Here is a 19,978-nt window from a genome sequence, read left to right as displayed (position 1 = left end):
AAATAACTGAAGAAGCAGGAAAGGGAAGAGTTGGCAAGATAAAATCATCTGTGACTTACAGAACATCATGGGGGGGTCTTAAATGTTATTATGTTCTGCTTCTGAGGAAACAGCAAATACACAGACAGGTAGGAACAGAGGTATCACCTCTACGTAAATACAGCGTTGGGAGTGCTGTGTCCTCCATTTCTTCTGTCAGAACTGGACTTCAAGAGAGATGCGAATAGCGATGATCACGTTCTTTAAACCACTGAAATAATTGAGCTTGTTTAGCCTAGAGAGGGCTGAGGGCATCCTGTTATTAATCTTCAATATTTCAAAGGCTGCTGCAAAACAGAAAATAACAACTCGGTCTCTGTTAATTTGTAGGCAGTAGTGGGCCTAAAGAGCTAGTAACTATTTTTGGTTTATGTATGAGAGAACTTTCTACTACTAAGGATAATTAGGTCCTAGCCAGAGACTGCCTTGGAAGGCAGTGGAGTTTCTGGCAGTGGAAGTCTTTAAGAAAAAAATATAAGAATCAGGATATGGGTGTGATTCATTCTACGTTGGGGCTAAAGGTGTGTGCTTGCAGCCCAGAAGGCCAATCGCATCCTGGGCTGCATCAAAAGAAGCATGGCCAGCAGATCCAGAAGGATGATTCTCCCCCTCTACTCTGCTCTCGTGAGACCCTACCTGGAGTACTGTGTCCAGCTCTGAAGCCCTCAGCACAAGAAGGACATGGACCTGTTGGAGTGGGTCCAGAGGAGGGCCATAAAGATGATCCAAGGGCTGGAGCACCTCTGCTATGAGGACAGGCTGAGAGAGTTGGTGTTGTTCAGCCTGGAGAAGAGAACGCTCCGGGGAGACCTTATAGCGGCCTTCCAGTACCTGAAGGGGGACTACAAGAAAGCTGGGGAGGGGCTGTTTGCAAGGGCATGTAGCGATAGGACGAGGGGCAATGGTTTAAACTAGAGCAGGGTAGGTTTAGATTAGACATTAGGGAGAAGTTCTTTACAATGAGGGTGGTGAGACACTGGAACAGGTTGCCCAGAAAGGTGGTGGAGGCCCCATCCCTGGAGATATTCAAGGCCAGGCTTGATGAGGCTCTGAGCAACCTGATCTAGTTAAAGATGTCCCTGCTTACTGCAGGGGTTTGGACTAGATGACCTTTAAAGGTCCCTTCAAACCCAACACATTCTATGATTCTACTTCTGCCAGGAAAAGACAGCTTCCAGAGGCCTTGACTTCTAACGAGGTCTAGCAATTCCTAATAAGTTCTGTCAGCTATTCATAATAAAAAGGTGCTTTGAGCTCTTGCCTACAGCTGACTCTTGACTAGGGAGAATGCTAGAGAGAGGCCTAGCGTAGTGCAGCTCACCAGAACACCAAGATTCTACAGATACAAAAACTTGAATCCCCAACTGCACTGAAGCAGGGATAGGCAGCACCTGTGTGCATTGGGTTGGGAAATGGAGACTCCCATGATAGTGAAGGCTGGAAGGTTGTGACTTCTGGCACCAAGAGGATGGCTCCTTCTCAGCAGCTACAGAATATGTCCTGGAAGCAGATGAGACCCTAGGAAGTGTATAACAAAGCATCAGAAGAGACAGCTGAGCCTAAGTATGCAGAGGGTGAGTCATAGTGGGAGGGTCCCTGATATGGGGGATGGAAGCTCTATTCCCTGATCTAACCTACTATCTAGGGAGTCTTCTGCTTGCTGGAGGCTTGGATCCAGGATGTTGTGGAGGGAGTGCTTAGGCTTGCTGGCACTGAGACTGGGTATCCCATGCTGATCTTCTAGGCACTAAGACTAGTATCCTGTGCTGATCTTTCATGTGGGCAGCAATGAAACTGTGAGGGGAGAACCTGAGTGTATCAAGTGTGACCACCTGGCTCTGGAGTTTAGACACAAGAACAATGGAGTTCAGGTGATATCGCCTCAATCCTGCCAGTGAAGGGGAAAGGTGCCCTCAGTGAGTGGAGAATTCCGTGGGTCAATACATGTTTGCAAAGCTGGTGACAACAGTAAGGAATCAGCTTTTATGACCATGGGACACTTGCTGAGCATTGAGGACTGCTAGGAGGAGACTACAGCAACCTGATTAAGTGAGGCAAAAGAATCTTTGGAACAGGTTGGACATCATAACAAGAGCTTTAAATTAGGAATGATGAGAGAGATGATGACTGACAATGAAGTGAGGAAGGTGGACTGGGTTGGCAATCACAGGATGCCCACCCCAAGCTTATGCACACAAATACTGAAGCTGAAAGAACAGCATTATGGGGAAGTTCTCATACTTTGGGGGGAATTATCACACCTGGGTGCCCACCTGAAGTGATGCTACACTAACGAACAAACAGGAAGCATTAGAGGGCTCTGTGTGCTTATGCAGGGCTATGATACTGCCTTTAATTAGCAGCAAGGAGACTGTAATACTGTGTCCAGTTTTGGGCAGCCCAGTTCAAGAGAGATGTTGAGAAACAGGAGAAGATACAGTACAGGGGTATCAAGATTATCAGTGGCCTAGAGAACATGAACTAGAAGCCTGGTTAGTTTCCCAAAGAGGAGGCTAAGGGACCACCTAAAGGCAACCTACAACTACCCAAAAGCCAACAGCCAACTGTTCTTGGTGGTGGCAGATGGCACAAGATAACATGAGGCAACAGTCACAAATCGTGGTTTGGGATGCTCAAGTTGGATATTAGGAAAACGTTGCCCCTAGGAAGGAAGTGCAGCACTACAACAGGCCACCTAGGAAGGTTCTGAAATTGCCTTTCTTGGGGGCTTTCAGGACTTACCAGACAGGTGAAGTCTTCCTTTGAATGGGAGGTCTATTATGGCCCCTCTTGGTGTTGCAGATGGGAGATTTAGAACCACTGCAAAAAGTATCAGCAAAAGTGGTTTTATTGAAATATGATGTTGTAAAAGTGCGACTTAACAAAATTTGATGGCAATGTTCACTGTTAGTGACTGCACAAGTGATATAACAATGATTCAAAATTGGCAATACAAAAATCTTAGTGCACTATAATATCAGGTTATGCATGGTATCAGTCACTTAACATAAGATCTGCAGTTGGTGGGAGGTCTCTGCCTTGAGGAGCAACCCTGAGAGGTGTCCCAACTCAAGCCAGCTGTTAAGCAGGGAGAGCTCAAAGAAAGCTCACTTAGGCTGTCAGATTTATGGAACAAAGTGGTTGTATTGTAGTTAAATTACATGCAATGGGAAAGGTATGCATGAGACTCCTTGTACCCATAACTTTCTTTGTTCCTTGATAAATGAGTGTTGGAAAACTCACCTGCTATTCATGTGTTAATCATATGATCAGTGTTCCAAGCTCATAATGCTCACTGTATCACTCTGTCCCTCTGGGTTTTCAGAGAACAATTGGAACTAGAGAAGTTCTTGACCTGGTTGTGGCGTAGGTCTTTACCTCATTTGGAGCCTGTGCCCAACTAACACTAGTCTGGTTAAGGAGTTGAGTGCATCCATCACACTTGGTATGTTTGTTCAGGTACTTTTAGCCAGGCGTGGAGACTCTGCAAGAATAATATATATACAATTCAAAATAAAGCAGTTAGTTATTGGCTAACACACAGAAGAGCTATCTAGGGTTTAATAAGCTATTAGACTAAGCATTAGTATACTTGCCACTCATGTTAAGGTACCCAAGAATTTTTTGCTGGGCAAGCAGGCATGAAGGGGGAAGGGGAAGAGTCAAAAAGGGAAGGGACACTTCCCATGGTTCTCTGGAAAGTATTCCCAGCATTGCGAAGTTGCCATCCTCCACCAGCTCCACCAACACTGGTAACACGACACAGTGATTCCTGGCTAGTCCCCAACTAGACTGGCTAGGTTGACCAGGTTTCCCCAGGTGATTTTTCCCTTTAGGATTTTATGCCTTTTCATGCTGGTACTTTCACTCTCAAATCTTTGAACTACCAACGATCTCATGTCAACAGCCCTATTTCTGTCTGTATTTTCAACTTAGTTATCTCTCTACAGATGTTCTCACAGCTCTCTCATAGCAGTCTGAATCAAGGTTATGCAGCTGTGCTGTATCAGAGCTGGGCCTCGGATACACGGACACAGGCAACTAAGCACCCAGGACAGAAGGAGGGAAATTGAGAGCTGTGATTACAGAGAAAGGGAGTCTCAGGTTGCATTGGATGTCTTCTAGGTCTTTTGAAACTAGATTGCTATGATTTGGTATATAAAGAACTTTGGCACTTCACTTGGGACTTTTAAATTCTGTAAACACTGTGACACTCAACACGCTGCACTGTCAAGTTTTTTTGTGGATTTACCTTAGTTCTTTTCTTTCTTTTTCAGTTTTCCCACCTCAAATATGAGAAAACTGATAACTTGCTTTTTGAAATGCTTTCCGACCAGACAAGGAAATTCCTTATAGACATTATTCAACAACTTGTTAGGTTTTGGGGTACTAATTAGTACTTTGAACACTATTTCTAGACAGTAGTGAGCTCTTAAGTTTGTAAGTCTGGAGCATTCAAAGGATAAGCTATTACATATTACATTTCTGGAATTTCTGAATTATGTTGATCAGTGTGCAAAAGCAGCAGCAGAGATTATAGCAGCTACCCAAATGGAGAGGCAAGAGAGGGATGAACATCTATAATCCACATCAGAGTTTAAATGATTCAGAAAATGTTAAATATACAGGCAGGTTTAAACAGGTATCTCCAGTAGAGGCCTAAAAGAAGAAACATTTTCAAACATAGGTGAGGGGGCTCAAAGCAGAAAAATGACTCAATATATTACCTTTAAAACAGTATGTATATGCATAATATTGAAATCCTCCTTTCAAATACAGAATTGATAGATTTCCAGTAAGCTTTTCTAATTATACTGTCTAAAAACATTAGAGAAAAGGACTTATTAGCATATTACAGAGTTGTTAATAAGCATACAAGAAAAATAAGAAAAAATAAGGCAAAATGTTGGCATCCAATTTTAGACATGTGATTCGCATTTTCAGTAAAACTAAGCAGTTAGATGACCTTTCATGTACATAATCCTCGGAATTCTGACACAACAGTAAATGTCTAGTTCTAGTGCCTCTAGACCAGTATGTGGGCAATGAAAAATGAGTAACTGGTGACCCTCTGTTAAAAGTTCAGTTTACATGACTCACACAAGCAGCACAGGAACTCTGTGGAAGAAATAGATTTAATTCTCCAGAATAAGGCTCTGAAGAATAAAACTATCCTTTGACTAAGGATCATTTGCTTCACTAGAAAGCAAAAGCATCATGAGAAAATGGAAAACCTGAGTAAAGAAGCTGGGTGTTACTCAAATGACGGAAGCATGAGATAGCACTGCAATAAAAAGAGGCAGGGAACAACTATCTAGATAGCAATTCAGAAGAAAAGAATCAAGGTGCTGAACTGGATCACAAGCAAAATGTAAGTTGGGAACACTACGCTGTTACAAAAAAAAAAAAGAGAAGTATATATCAGGAGTTATGGAAAGTAAATTAACATCTAAGGCAGAACACTTCCCAGTCCACATCCTTACGAGGAAAAGCAACCAAGCATCAAGAATTTGAGACAATCTAAAGGAGAGCAAGGAAAACAGTGTCTTAATAGGTACGTTACGTTTAACCTACAACGTAACTTAGGAAAAAAAAAAAAGAGAAGACATCTTTTATGTAAAATTGCTACAAACTGTCAAAACCTTCACCATGAACACCCTGAAAAGGGTAAGTTACAGGTTTAAACAAAACTTTTTCATGGCTAAATCTGGTGGAAGCAGTGACCCAGGCAGCCTGCGGCACACTGTACCTCTCTGAACTGAGGCCTGTCAGATGGCGACCCACAGCCAACACAGTGAACTCCTCATCTCCCTTCCCGCCTTACAGCCCTACGGTTTTGGGAGCGGAGAGTTTGGCTTTGTCAGCCATAACCTTCCTTAACGTGGCTTCTGAGTGGGATTCTGTCAGACAGCTGCATGGTGGCGCAGCACCAGCCCCATGATGATGGCCTCCACCCCGAGCCCTGCTGCAAGCCACCAGGCCACTTCCTCACCCCATCCGCCTTGGTGGCCTGAGCAACCATCCCCTGGAGCCAGACCAAGGAGACACAGGAAGCCTGGGGCCACGGGCCATCACTCCAACGTGTGGTTTCTGACCATCTTGGGACTGGACGACTGGGAAAATGTCCGTTTGAGCAAAGTGTCGGTTCTCTGCTCCTCGTGGTCCTCTCAGGCTAAGCCTGCCTGTCCTCCTCTCCCTCCTGGGCCACGTCAGGGTCGGCCCCTCTCCCTGACCGACGCCAGACGTCGCAGCCTCTCCTGGCCCCGGGGTCTCCGGCGCGGCCCGGCCTCCGCCGCCGCTCATGGAGGGGGCAGATGGTGGCGGGGGCGGCAGGCGCTGCCGGGGGGAGTGTGGCGGGCCAGCGCCCGGACCTGTGGAGGGCAGTTAAGGGAACGGTCCGTGCTTCCCGGAGCTGGCGGGGTGGGAAATTCCTGAGAAGCTGCTCATCCGGCCTCCGCGAGGTGGGCGGGAGGAGGCACCGCCCTGCCCGGGAAAGGGAGGGAAAGCCGAGGCCGGCCGCCCTGTAGCTCTTGCCGACACTGATCGGGGGGGCCGGCGCGTCCCGTTGGCGGCCGGGCGGGGACCTGCCTCCCCCCTGCCCCGTTCCTGAGGGAGCTGCTGGTCGGCCGCAGGTGAGTTACGCCGGTCTCTCCCTCTCGCTGTAGCCCCTTGTTCCCTCAGCAACCCCCCACTTTTCCTTCCCTTCGCCTCCCGCCGGCGGGCCCCGGCCGCCCTCGCTGAGAGGAGCTCAACCTGCTCCGCTGAGGAAAACCCACCTCCGCCACCCCAGGCGCCCGTTTTGAAAGACTCTGCGGAGTTTTTTCTTTGGAGTTTAGTCCTGCTGGTGCCCGTTGAGCCCTCTTCGCCCCACTAACCCCCGCTTCTCCAGGCATCCCTCGGCGCGGAAGGGCTGGGGGAAGGAAGGGAGTGAGGGGAGCCGGCCCCTCCGTCCTCCGCAAACAGGCCGCCCCATTGCTTACCGTTTAAGTGAACGCGTTTTATGACTGACACACACACACACACCCCATTCTCTACTTTCAAGATGTTACTGCTTAACTACAGCATAAAAGCTGCTGGTTTCACCTGAGCAAAAATTTCTGAGGTGAGAGGTGCATGGCGGGATGAGGATGCTGTTCCTGCCAGGTGGTGAGGTTTGGTTTGGTTTGGTTTGAACACCTTCTGTTCCTGATCCTTCCAGAAGGTGTTGGCTTGCTCAGAAATGCAAGCAATCGTATAGAGAAAAAGCGTTGCTCCTGCTTTCTTTTAAGCAGCTGAAATCTGTTGTTTTATCTCAAAACGATCAGAGTAAATGAGAAAACATCATAAATTCCAGAATTCCAGTGTGGTTCACGCATTCTTTGGATTTTGACTCTTTTTTGGCATAACCTTTTTATCACTCTTTTTATCTATGTATTGCGTGCCAGGACCGGTCCCTACTCCAGCAGAGTAAACCGGATCCTAACAGCGTTATAAGTAGATCATGAAAACACAGTAAAATTATTGTTCCTGTTGGTATGAGTCATGCCACACCATTATACGATTCCTTCCCTAAAATTGTTAGCATTTGCCTTCTAATGGGGCACGAGTAGTCTTACACAGTTTGTTGAACACTTTACATTTGTAGACTCTGTTTTTCACTATTTAATAGCTTTTTTGTTTGGATTCCAGCCTTCATGGGACCATGAAAGACATAACATTTTCCTCTTGTGGCAAAGCTCTTTAGAAAACCAACAGCATGCATCAGAGAGCCTTTCTATTTATCAAGAAAACAGGCGATAAAGCTATCCCTAAGTGATCAAATGATTACATGCCTATCAGACCTTAATTATAGAAATTCCTTTCTTCCGTGTGCAGCTTTTTAAACTTGTTATTCACCCATTAGATCACAAAGGCTTATTAGGAGCTTTCAGTGTCTTATGCACAATTTGTGCTGAGTGTAGTTGAAACCATCTTTAAAATTGCTTGGGAGAAGAAAGCCTGAGTACAAGGACTAAAGGAAGGGTTCATCTGTGTAAGAATTTGGTGTCTCAGCTATTAATTTTTTTCAGAATTCAGAACTGTTGCAAATTAAGTTTTCTATAAACAGCGTGATGTTTATTTTGAGGAGGAATCCATTTAGTTATAGGGTGCTTTGGCAGATGCTGCTTTACCAACGCTCAATAGGTTTCTGGTGGCTTGACACTGCTCCCTGTTTCAAATAAAGCTGCCTCAGTTGGATGTCAGCTCTGCGCTGTTGATTTTGCAAGGGTATCATATTGGGAACTGCAGGAATCAGGAGAGCAGAGGCACACTTCAGTGCAGAGTCTTTGCACAAATCATTTGTACCTGGACACTACTTGCAAGCTACCTACTGAAGGAGATTTCATCGCTTCCCAAGGTAATTCGCTCCTTTGCTGTCTACACTTCTTGTGTGATTGCTCTTTAATTGTCAGGTCTCTGAACAATTCCTGTTGCTGTTGAATATTATTGCAATTGCCAACAGGTCTCCAAAATGGTTTTGTTCCATTGATGTATCTATCAGTACTGATTAATTTCAAGTTAAGTTGAGGAGTGGTGAATCCATTTGTATCTGTTTTGTCACACCCCAGGTTACATTTTTCCACTGGGAAGAATTACAAGTAAACTATATATCCATGATTTTAAAAAATCTATCAGTGATTCAGGCTACAGACTGACAAGACTAAGCAAGTCTGCTTTATTTCCTCTATAGGTGTTGAATTTTTAGAAGGGGGAGGAATATAGGGTAAATTGAAAAATTTCTTGCTCAGCTAACTTCTGTATCTCTGACAGATCATTTTGTGCCCAGTCATCCTGAACTTGTGGCTTAGTATTATCCCTCATTTTATAGATCATTTCACAATGTGTCCCAGTAACCAGATTCACCACAGAAATCAGAACTACTGTTGTTAATGATGGCAAAGAATGAGAGCTTAGGGGAGTGATTATTTCCTTCTGTTTGACATTTATGAGGCCATCTCTAAATTACTGTGTCCAGTTTAGGGCTCATAGTACAAAGAAGACTGACAGACTGGACTCAGTGCAGCAGAGAGAGACCAGGAGATTTTGGAGCCTGGAGCACATATAGGAGTCACTGAAGGAGTTTGGGTTTGCTTAGCCTTGAGTAGAGAAAAGTAAGGGCAGGTCTAACTGCAGTCCTTGCCTAACTAATGGGAAGTTACTGAGAAGACAGAGCTAAGCTTTTTGCAGAGGTGTACAGCAAAAGCGCAAGAGGAAACAGGCACCAATTGTAGCAAGGAAAACCCAAGGAGAAAAATAAAAGAAGAAAAATGAATATATGAATATAAGGTGAATATAAGAAGATGTTCTCCTTATATGAATATAAGGAGAAAAATGAATATATGAATATAAGGAGAAAAAACCTTCACAGTGAAGGTGTTTAAGCACTGGAACAATTTGCCCAGAGAAGTTCGGGAATCTCCATCCTTGCAGTTCTTCAACAGTTGGATACATTGCTCTTTGATTCTGTGATAGACTAGAGGAATGCTATTGCGAAATTATCTTAATGCCAAAAGCAACTAGAAAGGAAAAAGTATTCAAATTACGTCTCCGTAGTTCATATTCAAAATCACTGGCATGAGAGTTTCTTGTTCTTACCTGCAGTTCATGGAAACAGTACACCAGGATTCCAGGTTGGAGCATGGTGACAAAATGTGGCTTATCTTAGGCTTAAAAAAAAAAGTCAGCAGTGATTCATTCTCAGATGAAGAACTGTGTCTTTCTAATGAGATATTCATATTTTTTCAGATTGGCAAATCTGAACCAAGCTATTCACCGGAACAATGGTCGTGATTGTCAGTTTCCTTGGGGCATTTGATAGTTGCTCACTATTTCTCAGAGGCAGTACTTAGCTTCTTTCAGGGTGATGAATTATTTAGATAACTAAAAACCTTCCCTGGCTTCCTGACTTCATTCCCTTTGTTCTTCAATTATTTTAATTTTTTGCAAGGATGTAGTCAATCTATTATCATCATCGTGTTTTTTTAAGTTAAATTGATAAAGTATTTTGTACAACTGTTTTGGTTCTCTTTTAATCTTTGTGACCAAGACACAGATATTTAAATGATTTTATAGAGGTACTTAATTATTGTTAATACAGAATAAGTGTTTGACATTAGTTGGTAGTAATTACTCTATGTGGTTAATTTGTCAGTCATAGGCAGAAGTTTCTGCATAAAGACGATTTAAGCCAAAATATTAAGGACTGTATTTCTATTTTTCTTGAATAGTCTTTCATTTCTTTAAATTTACTTCATACTGTCTTCTATTAGAGAATTCCAGAACTTTTCCCATGAAAACTGTTTTGATACCTAGAATTGCACATATTATCACAATTTATTATACAGTATTAAACTAGATTATTAACAAACTGAATAGTAAAAAGCATTGTAGCTGTCCAAAATATTCTGATGGTCATTTATTATATTACACTGTGCTTTAGTAGCATAGGGCCAAAAAGAAATAAATAAAAGTGATCGGAGCTGTGTCATCAGTGAACTGCAGTGTAAATGACTGGAGAGGGATAGTTAAGTTAGATATTTATTTCAGTGCCTCTTAAGAGAATGCCTCTTAAGAGCAGAAAAGAGTTTGGATTTGTTTTCCAAATAGGGAGTAATTTAAACAAATAGTCTAATATGTCATGACTTCCACAACACTTTTCCACTGTATTTAATGTGGGATTTAAGTGATACATGACAAATAGGGCAAATAGCTTTGTGTCCAACCCCAAAGATGTTTACAAAATCAAGAGTCCTGTGGGACCAGGTTTTCATCCTGCTGATATAATTAAGGCAGGAGTTACACCACTGAACCTAACTGACCACCCTTCTATTAAACTGGTCTTAGAGCAGAGAGTCAGCTCCCTTGACTTTAAAGGGAGTTTTAGTTTCACTTTTTTTCTAAAAAAGGGCATGCAAGATTTGGCTTTGTGTCTCAATATTCATTTTGTATAATTCAAAAGAATAATAATTTACTGAAGAGTTACTAGAAGTTTTAACATAATCTGCCTTGGAAAAACTTCCTTTTGTGTCACTTACTTGCCACTCACTGCTCTATAGCAGAGCTGTTTACTACAGGCAAAACATATAAATTTTTTCCACTTTTAGGTATTAAATTTGATCAGGTGATAAAAAATATCTAAACATACAAAATCTATAAAGATGTGGATTTCCCTAATTCAGTTCTTGGAACAGTCTTACCAGTTGCGTGTGGATTAGGCCTAGGTTCTCAAAAATATTCAGAATCTTTATTCACATTGCTTTTAGCGTTGGCCATATACTTTTGAGGATATTGGTATAATAGCAAGAAAGAATGCAGAAGCCTATACATTAGGCAATATGAGGGCCTCCCTGTGAAGCATTTGTGCTGACAGGGAAATATTGGGGCACACTGTAGCAGGGGTGCTTGTTGTGGGTATTGAGCCCTGGGTTGCAGTGCTGCATGCAGAACTCTTCTATGTTTTCCATGTGACCTTTAGAAATGTGGGGCGGAGCCCCGGGGGGGAAAGGTTGCAATGTTTTCTTTGATCCTTTGGAGAAATTCAGAGCTGCTCAAAACCAATGGATCTAATGCAGGGTCATTAAACTTCAGTGTCTGTAGCTCTGAAGTACTAAATTGGAGGTTTTCTGCTAAGAAGACATTCTGGAGTGAATTCCTGGCCTTTCTGAAATTAGCAAATGTTCTGTCCTTGGCCTTATTGGGGACAGGTCATCCTGGTTATCTGTCCTACTAAGCAGTTTCAATTTCTGTTATGGAAGCAGTGGTAGAAGACTGTCTTTATCAGCATTCTGCAGAGGTCCAGAAACGTAAGAAGTGGAAATTAAAAGTTGAAGATAGCTGTATCCATAGTCCTGTTCCTGTTGTTTGGACTCCTGTATGCTCTGTGCCCAAGTGCTTTTAACCATACTGCTGCTGCGTGTTTACCTCTCCCTTCTACATGGGGGAAATTGCAGGTGATTCACGTCTTGGGAGATCTGACATACAATCAGTCCCTCAGGACTGGGCTGTGCAAGTCAAGTGGAGTTTCATCCTATCACAATGTGAGTGTAAAAGCTGTAAAAGGAATGCTAGATAGAGCTAGATGGTGCTTGAGAAGACAGTCCTAGGAAAGCAACTTGCCAAGACTTCAATAACATGTACGTCAACTCCAGTCTAACTAAAGCCCTCCATATAGTGTCCTGGGTGCTGGCAAAGGGCAAGACCATGCTTGCCAAAGTCTGCTGAATTCATCAGTCAGGCTCTAGGTGGAGCAGAGGCCATTTGCCCCTTTGATGCTTTTTTTTTTCCTTGTTAGCACGGATATTGTGTTACTTGTGCACGAGGAAAGCCAAAATACATGAGGACAAACTTTTGTTTTAATATTCCTTAGAAATTAGCGCAGGGAAAACTTTAAAGATACTGTGTGTTTTATGCGTTTAGATTAAATTGAACTTTTTGAGTGTAGTGTGTTTTCCCCTATGGTGTAACCAGATCCTAAAAACAAGGTTTTTTTCATTCCTTATCTTTCTTTGTCCATTCTTCCTGAATTTCTCTTAAACTGCCTGGAGTCTGTGTGGTTGGGTTTTTAGTTATTCATTCTTAAGTAGAGTAATATTATCTGGACTATTGTCTGGCATGCATTTCTAATTAAAGAAACAAATAAATAGAAATGTTTTCTTTCCTCATAAGTCTTTTGCAGGAAAAGGTGGGTGAATGATGAATCACTTCATGGTTCTGTCAGTACTGCTCCCCCTGAGGACTTGCTACACTACATACTCACAGCAAGGTAAACGTCTGAACGTTTGCTTTTTTATTTGGAAGGAGTCTGTATCAACTGAAGCTTGGAACTTGCTCATTTGTAAGTCTCCTGTGATTAAGCAACATGTTACACGCTTAATCAAATGATTCTTGTTGGTAAGGTGATTAAGCAACTTGTATAATACCTAGGGTCTTGTAATCCCATAATGCACAATTGCCTATTGAATCAATAACTTGAAATGAAGAAGCCAGAGTGTATTTATTTATCTGCTCCTCCTATGTCTCATATGTTTTTGATCTGTATTCTGGCATCTTCAAATAAGTTATTTCCTCTTTAACAACTTTTATGCTTTTCAGCCTCTTCCCTTCACTTCTTTGTCTTTTTGTGTTTGTCTCATCTATGAAAACTTTAGCACTTCCGTTGGCTCTTTTCTGATTGTGCCATGGGATTCCAGGACCAGAATTTTATTTCTTACACTACACATATGTATCAAAGAAAAGAAAAAAGCAAATGTGCATATTCGGAGGGAACAAAGTTCAATATAGGGATAACTTTCCAGAAGGCTGTGTATTTTAAGGTAAAAGTACTGCTTGCACACTTGCTACTGACAATAGCATTGGGTATGAGTCTATTAAAAGAAAAAAAAGCAATGAATATTTTTAATTTACCACTGTGACCACTGTTAAGAAACAGAACTAACCAGACTACAGTCTGCATTATAGAGGTTGTATTGTTTTACTTAAGTTGGTGAAGGGGGGAGAGGAGTGGGTTTTTGCATAAATGTACTTGTTATCATACTGAAGGGAGTAATGTATCTGTTCAGACTTTTTTGCCTCTCTTCAACCTTGAAATCCATTCACCCAAGGTGACAGTTCCTCAGTTTTGAGACTCTTACTACCAATGCCCCTAGGGTGGCAAAACTTTGTAATGCAGGCAAGTCCAAACAGTTACTGCATTACAGTAACTTGGTCACTTGTTTTCACATGCAGTTGTTCAGTAATAGAATTAGTCGCTGTTGTTAATCATAAAGCTATTTATATAGTCTTGAGTTAACTTTCCAGTTAAAACAAGTCTTAAGATGCCTTGACTATTTAACTTTGCTAGGAGGGGGAGATTATAATTGTGAATGGTGTAAGTATTTCTACATGTGTAAATTATACTACAAAAGTTTTTAAGTCCCACATTGTAACTCAGTGGTCTTCAAGATCTTGGATATATCCTTAACTATATTGTTTCTTCTGTTTGTTCGTACTGTGCGTAAGCCTGGACTGGTGATCTAGACTGTCTTATGCCAGGCTCTGAGGAAGACAAAATTGTGTGAGTTCTGAAGTGCTATGTCATCTAACTAAAAGGAGATAGTGGAGGGACACTTGTGCAGATGGAGAAAAAACAGAAACTAATGAGATCCTTGTTTTTTTGTCAAGTTAATTAAACGTGACAGGAGAAAAGAGATGAGATTTTAGCTGGGACAAAAAGAGACAGATGTAGAGAAGAGAGGCAAGCTCATCATCAATGCAATAGGCATAGTAGTGACAATTGCAATTAGAACTGGCTAGAGAAGGAGCAGAAAAGAGGATAGGGAAATTCAGAAGACATGCTTTTTTTTTTTCAATGGTGCACCCTGAAAAAGTTTCTGCCAACTGGCTGGCTTTTCTTTCAGGCGTGTGCTTCTTTTCCCTGTGCCTGTGAGTTTCATTGAGAGGCTAGCTGGTTCCCTAAGTTTGTTTATTTGTGCTGGGCCCCTCTGTCAACCCCAGTTGCTTCAGCACAGCAGGTGTAAAACACAAGAACAGCAAGGGCCAGAGCTTTAGATCAGCCACATATTTGCATATGTGAAATGAGATCCCCTCAGAGGCTTGGTACATGGTGCTTCAGGTAAAAGGATGATGAATGTACAGATAAGGTTGACCAGATGATGAGCAACTAAGATTACATACTGGAGAGGAACAACATTCCTGTCAATTCCTTAGCATAAGTGGGATTTTAACAGCGTTTATCTTGTTTTGATGGTGAAAGTCTGTAGTATGTGGGGAGATGAAGTGTGTCTTTTCTTACCTTCCAAAAATAACGTAAGATACTCTGCTTCCACAGTTGATTTTATGGCTCACTTTGTTGCTTTGGTTGTTCTGGCTCCTTGCCTGGTCAATCCTTGGCAGTGAAACTAACATTATTTCTGTGTTCCAGTAAAACCTAAAATTGCCACTTCCTCATCATTTAAGCAACTGAAATTTATCCCTAGGCCTTCCACTTTGTTTATTTAGTTCCAGACATCTACTAGTTGTCATAGGTGCTGGGTTTCATTATGGTAGTATAAAACTGATGGCTGTTATTTTTCAAAAGCAACTACCAAGCAGGAGGTACTCTTTTTAAGGATTATGGCATGACCATAGCCAAAAAGGAAATTTTACTTCTGAACTTGAAATATTTTTGCATTTACCTTACAGAAGACACTAATGCTGTCAAATTCTGCTTTCACGTAATTTACACATATTCATCTTTTTCCAGTAATTATATAGCAAGGCTGCAGTGAGAATTGATAGAAGGTATATGTGCATATATGTGTGTGTATACTTCTTCCTCAAAAACTTTTTTAGGATACCACAATCCTGTTTCTCAGACCAAGTGCTTGAACAATGAAACCTTGATTCCTCCCTTAAAGCATGTCTGAAGGAGCCTATGCTGTCGTTTCCTCTAGATTGAAAGCATATGGTTTTCATTTTGCTTTGACTTCCATTACGTTTCAAAATGGAATGGATTAAAAATATACCAACAGAGTTTGTAGATGATTTGCTAAAAGAGAAATAATCCTTTATTTCAGCAGTTTTTCATAAATTTTTACTAATGGTACAATGTATACTTCCATTTATTCTTTAATTTTAGGCTGGACTTGTATAATAACTAAGCTGTCACAGTGTCTGTGACACTTATAATTAATAAATATGCTTATATAGTATTATTTGCTTCCTTTGATTGATCAGGGATTGTTATAACTGCTGCTTCTCTTGAGCCTTTAATTTCCTACAGTTAATGTAAAGATCCCTACATAGGGAAACTGCTGCACAGAAGTTAGTGCAGAGTAGCACAGGATAAATTGCAGAATGGTTTGGATATCTGATTGCTGCCAGAAACCTCTATCAAAATGTAGATTCTCAAATTAAATTTCCTGAATGCTTGTATTTCTGCCAGTAGTATTTAATGAAAGTCCCAAATAACCATTGGGTCAGTGGGTGAAGCACATCTGGGATAAACAACTGGAGGTGGCAGTTTTGTGAGAAGGAACTGCTGAAGTCTCTTAATCCAGCATGTCCCTGAGGACTGTGGCTGTAGCGGGGCAGGAATGCCCAGAATGAGTTCTGTTTTAATAAAACAGATAGTTATTTCTGTGATTTCTTTTCTGCGTCCAGGTCAGTTGTAAGCGTTCTGTTGTTTGTAACAAGCAGAAGCATCTTGGAAAGCACTGTGGCAAAAGAAAAAGCCTAGTTACTTGGCCATTTCAGTTTCCTGGCTTCATTAACAACCAGATGAAATTTAGAGGTTGGTTTGTTTGTTTGTTTATTTTTCAGGAAGGAGAGAGGATACAGATCAGTGAGTGCCATATTTAATCTCTTCCAAGAGTTAAGGTTTTATTGGGAGGGTTGACGGAGCAAGCATTAAAAAAGAGGGACTACTCATAAGGTGATCTGTAGTTTTCAGCCTTTTCTTTCCTGACACCAAAAGGGACTTCAGTCTGAATTTTAAACTTTATTTTATTCTGGGAATTAACTCCAGACCCACAAAAGGATTGAGGTGCCATTATAACTAGGTGTCTAATTCCAATAGAAGAATCCACAGCCCTGACTGAAGTACCTAAGGTCTGTGTGGAGCAACCAGGAATGTGCTTAACACTAGACTATCATCTGAGCTAGCTAGAGGAGGGAAACTCTTAGCCTATCCTCTTCAAATACTTTATTTGTATTAACTAATTTAGCCTTAATTAGGTCAGAGAGAAAAACTGAACCTAGATTTTCTGCCCTAATGATGAGAAGGCTTTCTGGGGGTTGGGATTTCTTGGGATTTAGTCCCTGTTAATGCATTATTTTGTTCTTCTTCATAAAACTATAAAGGGATGGATCAATATTCCCATAAAGTAGGCTAGTAAATTGAGGGCATAAGGAAATAAAAAATAGCATACCCAATGTCATGGTGGGGGGCTGTTGAGTAGGTTTAGCAACCTCATTCTGGCCTGCTAATGCCTTAAGATAAAAGATTACCTTTGCTTTTGATATCAACAGCATGGGTCTTGATCACTTTTTTTTTTCCTTCAGAACTGTCTGGTGTGGAATCTGTCTTACCTCTAACCACTGTTGTTTCAGATCTGCTTTGTAACTTAGCTAAACATTAATATTTTTGTATCCTTTTTGTGGTCCTAGAATCCATTGTGTTTCCAGTAACATACCTTAACATTTCAAAGGATTTGGCTCGTCAGCAGCTGCTGGTGGAATGGGATGTTGTCAAGTCAGCGCATGATGCTGAGCTAGCAATGTCTTTTGAAATACAAGTCCGTCGATTAGATGAAACTACTACTATGTGGACAGTAAGTGTAACTTTAAAAAAAGATATATTAGTTATTTATAATATAAAGGAAGCTAAAGGAAAATCAAATGTTCAGATGCATATGTAGATAGCTTTGCTGCATAGGTTTACAATTTACAACATAATCTTTACAAAACTGTGCTAGAAATACCTCTGTATTTCACTAGGTGCCAGTCTAATGGTATGCCTGATTTTTGTGCAAAAAAAAATAATTGGCTCAGATGAAGAAGTCATTTCCACTTAGGCACGCAAAGGTGCCTTGCATACCCTTATAAGGGATTGTGATGGGCACATGTAAATATGATTTTGAGGGCATCTGTTTTGCTTTCAAGGTGCAGTCCCCCAAGCAGCCACCCAGAAACATCCCTTCCGTTGCTCCTGAAGGCAGTCTTTTTTGTAGCATGACTGCTACCCTTCACCGGGGACTAAATGCTGCTGCAGCTTCTCTCACCTTATGAACCGAACAATAGTCTCAGCGTGAGCAAAGCCCTTTAAGCCCTGTGCTTGGCCCTGTTAGCAGTTACCTTATACCCACCTCTTCCAGTTAAGGAAGAACTAGTGATGTCTCTTCTGCAAAGTCCCTGTCCTGCTAGTTTTCCTGAACACCTAAACCAGCCAAATTTTATGAAGAGGTGGAGATCGCCCAAATCACAGGCTCAGGCCTGCTCCTGATGTTTTCCCCGGTTCGTGACTTCAGCATGAGAACTTTTGTCTCCAAGGAAAATTTCTTCTCCTTTGGATCTGACAAAATCTTTTGGGAACTAAATGCATGTTTTAGAGATATTATAACCTATTATGAGTCATCTGCTGATTGAAAGAATATGAAATGCACATGTTAAAACTGGAAAACTGCTCTAGATCGTTTAAAGCTGCTATTTGTGAGAAAGTACATAAAGCAGAGAAGGGCTTACTTTTCTGAAACCAGAAATCAATAAAATAAGATGGGTGTGTTCAGAATCACAACTCACTCTGATCAGCCAAGTTGGTAGTATTTTGTCTCTGAAGAACCTCATGTTCACTGCAGATGAGCTCTGCGCAGTTCAGAAGATTTTAACCACTTTGATACATGGGATTGGATTTTTAACACCCTATGAATAGATCTAACCCTGAAATCAGAAACTAGGGCCATATAGCTACAAACAATTAAGTGGTTTTTTGGAGTATCCTTCCAACAAACTCTTACTACCTTGCTGGAAGAAAAAGTTTTTCGGATCCAAGGACCTAGTCTGTTCTGTTTCTTATAATAAAAATGACAAGGAAAATAAACAGGGTATTTTGGATGTTACTACCACGTGGGAATGTATTTGCTTCTGTGTTTTTCTGAAGAATGTGTACCAATAAAGAAACTCTGTAAGTCTGGTCATACCAAAGCACGGACAGTCTGTATAACTTGCAAAGCAGTGACTACATTCCTCAGTGCTATAACTGAGAAGTTAAATTGTAAACTGATGCAGAGTTTTCCTCAGAGTGCTGGTACTATAAAAGTGCAGGCATTGCTGATAGAAAGCAGTTATGGAGAGCAGTTCTGTGGTTGTCAGTGTGAGACAGGGCTCTGATACAGCTCATATGAGCAGCACGGATCTATCTATATGCTGAGTGAGAATCTGGTACGGTTGTTTAAGAAACACTGAAACACCTGTTCTGAAATTTATTCATAATTACAGGTGGTTAATAGAATTTTTTGAGCTATTTTTTCCTGCTTCTTATGGGCTTTAATGCTAGGAAAGATTCACGCTTGGGCTACGTTTTCATCTGTCTATTTGTGTGGCTACATGGTACCCTGGTTAGTTTGAGTTGCTGTGCCGTGTATTGGTGCAGCTCATTTAGTGCCCAGGTGGGCCTTAGTAGGTACATACTGAGAGAAATTTGTGAGTTATCTTCTCTTAGAGAGCAGCAGAACATTTTATATCTTTTGCTGTGTCTCTGCATTTATATTATTCAATATAAAAATATTTGCCAAATTACAGAGCATTTAGCTCTCATGATTTGTCAACTCCATTTTATATTTTAGGCTGTCCTTCTGTTACATTCATGGAGCTCTAAGAGTTTTGGGTGTATTTTTTCGTGTTTCTTGCATGTGCATATTACAGCAGTCAAGCATTTTGGGGAAATCAGCAGATATTTTCCTACTCTGCCTGTCCTCAGATGCTGTGCCTCAGAACTACAATGAGGTATCATCTGCATAAATCCTTACTGGACAGTGCAGATTCCTACTGTAATTTAGAGCCAGGGATATGTCACCCAGAGCATTAGACAAGGTGCGCTTGCAGGCAGCATCATCTGTGCATGCTCATGTAATAGCAGGCAGAAATAACCCACTGAAAGTTTCTGAGAGTGAATCCATTTCATAAGAAGCAGGGTCTGACTCACAACTATGTTGTTAGAATCAAGTAGTCTTGCCAGCACATCAGTCACTCCACTGCTGCTAGTACAGATTTGTAAGCGGTTACTTAGCTTACAAGTTACTTAGTGTGAGATCACATGTATTAAGGGGGATTTCAGAGATTCGTATTTCAAAAGCATTTACCTCTGAGTTTTCTCTCTCTTTCACTTTTGATTGTACTTCCAGAGTGTCTGCACATCACTGTGTTTTCAATACTTTACCTTACTGGC

The 19,978-nt window shown here is 41.4% G+C and overlaps 1 protein-coding gene across 7 annotated transcripts in view; it reads left to right on the top strand.

The window, feature by feature from the left end:
- Positions 1-6,515: 6,515 nt before the first annotated feature.
- The window catches only part of LOC128902698 (oncostatin-M-specific receptor subunit beta-like), a 32,192-nt gene continuing 18,729 nt past the window's right edge, over positions 6,516-19,978 (top strand). For 2 of the 7 annotated variants that reach the window (XM_054186124.1, XM_054186118.1), the window contains exons 1-3: positions 6,516-6,671; positions 12,724-12,820; positions 17,203-17,366. In XM_054186124.1, coding sequence (XP_054042099.1) covers positions 12,748-12,820; positions 17,203-17,366 — 237 coding nt within the window. In that variant the 5' untranslated portion in view covers positions 6,516-6,671; positions 12,724-12,747. Of the gene's footprint in view, positions 6,672-8,271; positions 8,417-12,008; positions 12,096-12,723; positions 12,821-16,197; positions 16,328-17,202; positions 17,367-19,978 lie in introns of those variants that run through there. The other 5 variants (XM_054186121.1, XM_054186119.1, XM_054186120.1 and 2 more) reach the window with 5 other exon arrangements.

The sequence above is a fragment of the Rissa tridactyla genome, chromosome Z, assembly GCF_028500815.1.
Source record: "Rissa tridactyla isolate bRisTri1 chromosome Z, bRisTri1.patW.cur.20221130, whole genome shotgun sequence".
Lineage (NCBI taxonomy): Eukaryota > Metazoa > Chordata > Aves > Charadriiformes > Laridae > Rissa > Rissa tridactyla.
This window is presented reverse-complemented; position numbering and strand designations above follow the sequence as displayed.